The sequence below is a fragment of the Spermophilus citellus genome, assembly GCF_964194105.1.
Source record: "Spermophilus citellus genome assembly, chromosome: 1".
NCBI classification, from domain to species: Eukaryota; Metazoa; Chordata; class Mammalia; order Rodentia; family Sciuridae; genus Spermophilus; species Spermophilus citellus.
This window is the reverse complement of record NC_138182.1, coordinates 92,178,868-92,182,202: the sequence shown is the minus strand read 5'-3', so window position 1 is coordinate 92,182,202 and position 3,335 is coordinate 92,178,868. Positions and strand designations below refer to the sequence as shown.

General features: G+C 53.1%; 1 protein-coding gene across 1 annotated transcript; it reads right to left on the bottom strand.

Annotated features, from left to right (window-relative positions):
- Positions 1–1,929: 1,929 nt before the first annotated feature.
- Positions 1,930–2,856, bottom strand: LOC308649606 (olfactory receptor 6F1-like; the record flags this gene model as incomplete). The annotated part of the gene is made up of 1 exon (XM_081295282.1): positions 1,930–2,856. One exon carries the CDS (start codon positions 2,854–2,856, stop codon positions 1,930–1,932), a length of 927 nt encoding a protein of 308 aa, XP_081151408.1.
- Positions 2,857–3,335: the final 479 nt, after the last annotated feature.

Sequence of the window (3,335 nt, the reverse complement as noted above, 5' to 3'; positions counted from 1 at the left end):
TATTCACTCACATGTCCTAAGTGCATGCCAGCCACAGAGAAGACGCTCTGCACTTGTTGTATTTGCACACTATTTTGGGATATTGTATTTTCTGCATGGTTCAGAATTCATTTATCCATTTTGTACCGGGGTTTATTTGAATGCTTTCTGATTTTTGATATTGTAAATAACATTATATCCATAGAAATCACCTGGATGTATTTGCTTAGGCTGACCTCCAGATGGTGAGGACGGCACTATGATCTTGACTAGGTGTTACCAGGTTCCCCTCTGTGAGGCTGATACGTGGCATCACCAAAAGATTCTTTTCCCAGTCAAACAAATGTAAAATGTCGTCTCAGTTTTCTATGAATTTACCTTTTGCTGATCATCTCTTACTTAGTTTAACTGTTAAATATATTGATTTATATGTAAACTATATGTTTGTCATTTTTGAAAAAAATTTCAATTCCTTTACGTATTTTTGTGCCTTCTGACCTCTGTGGTGTCCGTGTTTTTTGGGCTCCACTTTGTCATCTGCAACCTCCCCACTGTTGCCCCCTTGCCGTCCAGGCAGGAGAGGGCGGCCACAAGCCTTGTATTGAGAAATCCTGTGGATCAGTTATTGCTTGTGTCTGTGTAATCGTGGGGTATCGGGTTCTTAATCCTGCTTTAATGGTGATTTGGGTCTTGAACTTGTCTTCTGTGCAGGTGGCATAAGCTCAGACTCCAGGCCTGCACATGACGCTGGACTGGAAGTACTCAGTCCTCTATGGGTGACATGTTTACACTCAGGGGCTTGGCTTACAGGCAGACAGTCACCTGCAGGTCTCCTGGAACCCAGTCCATGCTCCCCCAACCTCTGGGGACTTCAGACCTCTGTGAGCCCCGCATGCCTGCCGCCGAGGCTGAGCCTGGCAGCTGTGTTAGTCGCATTCCATTGCTGTGACCAAAACACCAGACAAGAACAACCTAGAGCAGGGAAGTTTATTTGGGTTCATGGTTTCAGAGGTCCCAGCAGTCGATGGCCGACTCCACTGGTCTGGGCCCGGGTGAGGTAGCTCATCCCAGCAGAAAGGAAGCAGAGACGGGAGAGAAGGGGCCCAGGAAGATGCACCCTCCAGGCCTGGGTGACCCCTCCTCCAGCCTTGCCCACCTGCCCGCAGCTACCACCTAGTTGGTCCTTTCCATCTAGCATGGGCTGCTTAGGTTAAGCTCCCACCATCCAGCCATTTCCCCTCTGCTGCCCCTGCATTAGCAAGAGATTGGGGAGACACCTCACTTCCACACCATAACAACAGCCCGGCTTCACAGTGACAACAGCCAGACCATATGTGACAGTGGGACTGTGACTCACACCTATGAAACAGGACGCCAAGCCTCCATGACCCACACCAGACGGTCGGCCATGTCAGCACTTCAATCAGAGTTCATCACAGTGAGGGGGTCAGCTGCCATCAGTGGCATTTGGCAGAAATCCAGAGCAGGCAGAGAGCAGAGCCTCGTAGCTCTGCCCGCAATGGCGGTGCTGGGCATGGAGAAGGGGGAAGCAGCCTGGGAGGGATGCCATGCCTCCCAACACCTGCCTCCTGAGTGGCAGGGGTCACCTGGCCTGCTTTGATGGGCCCTGAGCTTTGGCAAAGCCTCCTTCCCTCTGTATAATTGCCCCCAAGTTTATAAAGAAAAGCCAGGGGGAGAGCTAATTTAATGTATGAGGTTTAAGTTCTGTTTTAAAGTCTTAAAAGCTGCTGTTCCCATTGTGTATGGATGTATGGCCAGCATGCCCACTTTGTGTGCTTTGGTTTGGGTCTTCAGGCTTTCTGTCTCTGTGTTCCCTCTTTTCCTCTCTCTCCCCGAATCAATGGCTGCTTGCCTTCAAGCCTCTGCATTCCCACTTGTTGCCCGGGGCAGGTGGCGGGGGCCGTGACAGGGCACAGTTGTGCTGCAGAGCTATTTTCTCTTCCACTTCTTCCGTAGAGTCTCCCTGACCTCCTGGTTGCGGAGGTTGTAGATGAAGGGGTTGAGAACTGGGGTCACCACGGTGTTGAGGACGTGCACGGCTTTGGTCAGGTCCAAGGCGTCCTTGATGGAGGTGCGCACGTGGAGGAAGATGGTGGAGCCATAACAGATGAGCACCACGGTGAGGTGGGAAGGGTAGGTGGAGAAGGCCTTGCTGCGGCCACTGGCCGAGGGGATGCTGAGGATGGTGCGGATGCTGTAGATGTAGGAGACCAGAGTGATGAGGCAGGAGCTCAGAATGACCACGGCAGCAATCACAAAGGCCACCAGCTCCACCACCTGCGTGCTGGTGCAGGCCAGGGCGATCCAGGGTGCGATGTCACAGAAGAAGTGGTTGATGGCTCGGGGGCCACAGAAGGACAGGCCACTGACGAGGGCCGTGGGCACTGCAATGGACAGGAAGCCACAGACCCAGGAGCCCAGGGCCAGTTGCACAGAGAGCAGGCCGCTCATGATGGCCCCGTAGTGCAGGGGGTAGCAGATGGCGAGGTAGCGGTCGTAGGCCATGGCGGCCAGGAGGAAGTACTCCGTGCAGCCCAGCAAGAAAACCAGGTACATCTGCAGGAGGCAGCTGATGAAGGAGATGCTCTGGCTCCTCCCCAGCAGGATGGCCAGGGCTTTGGGCACTGCGGCTGTGGTGTACCAGACCTCCAGGAAGGACAGGTTGCTCAGGAAGAAGTACATGGGGGTGTGCAGCTGGCGGGAGGTGCTCACTAGCAGCAAGATGGCCACATTGCCGCCCACTGTGAGGATGTACATCACCAGGAAGAGCAGAAAGAGTGAGAGCTGCAGGGCCTGGGGCCCCGGGAAGCCCAGCAGTAGAAAGCCCCTGCCCTCCGTCTCATTGCCAGCATCCATGGCAGGGACCTGCAGACCAGGAGGCAGAGGGCCACTCAGCCTTGACCACACCTTGGAAGGACTCACAAAGAAGCACTCATGAAAGCTGGTGTCTGCTGACCGCTGGCTTCATGCTGGAGCCAGGCGTGGTAAACATGATAGTAAAGCACAGAGGAAAGCATCACTCCAGTCGACCAACAGCCCAGGAAACTCCACATTCACGAATCACACCCGTCTGGGCCTCCTGCCGCGCTAGCTGGGCCCACCAGCACTCTGTGACCCTGAAATAAAGGCACAGGTTCAGAAGGCAGCCCCCAGACATAAGTGCTGACCTTAATCACCCGTGGTAGGCTTGGCTTCTCAACTGATTCTCTAAGTTATAAGCTCCGTCCCCATAAAGAACATTCAGAGGTCAAGTATAAGAATTCTGATCTGTTTTTTTCATATTTAAATTTATTAAGGCAATGCATTCTTCTCACAAAAGAGAAGCAAAAGTCCAT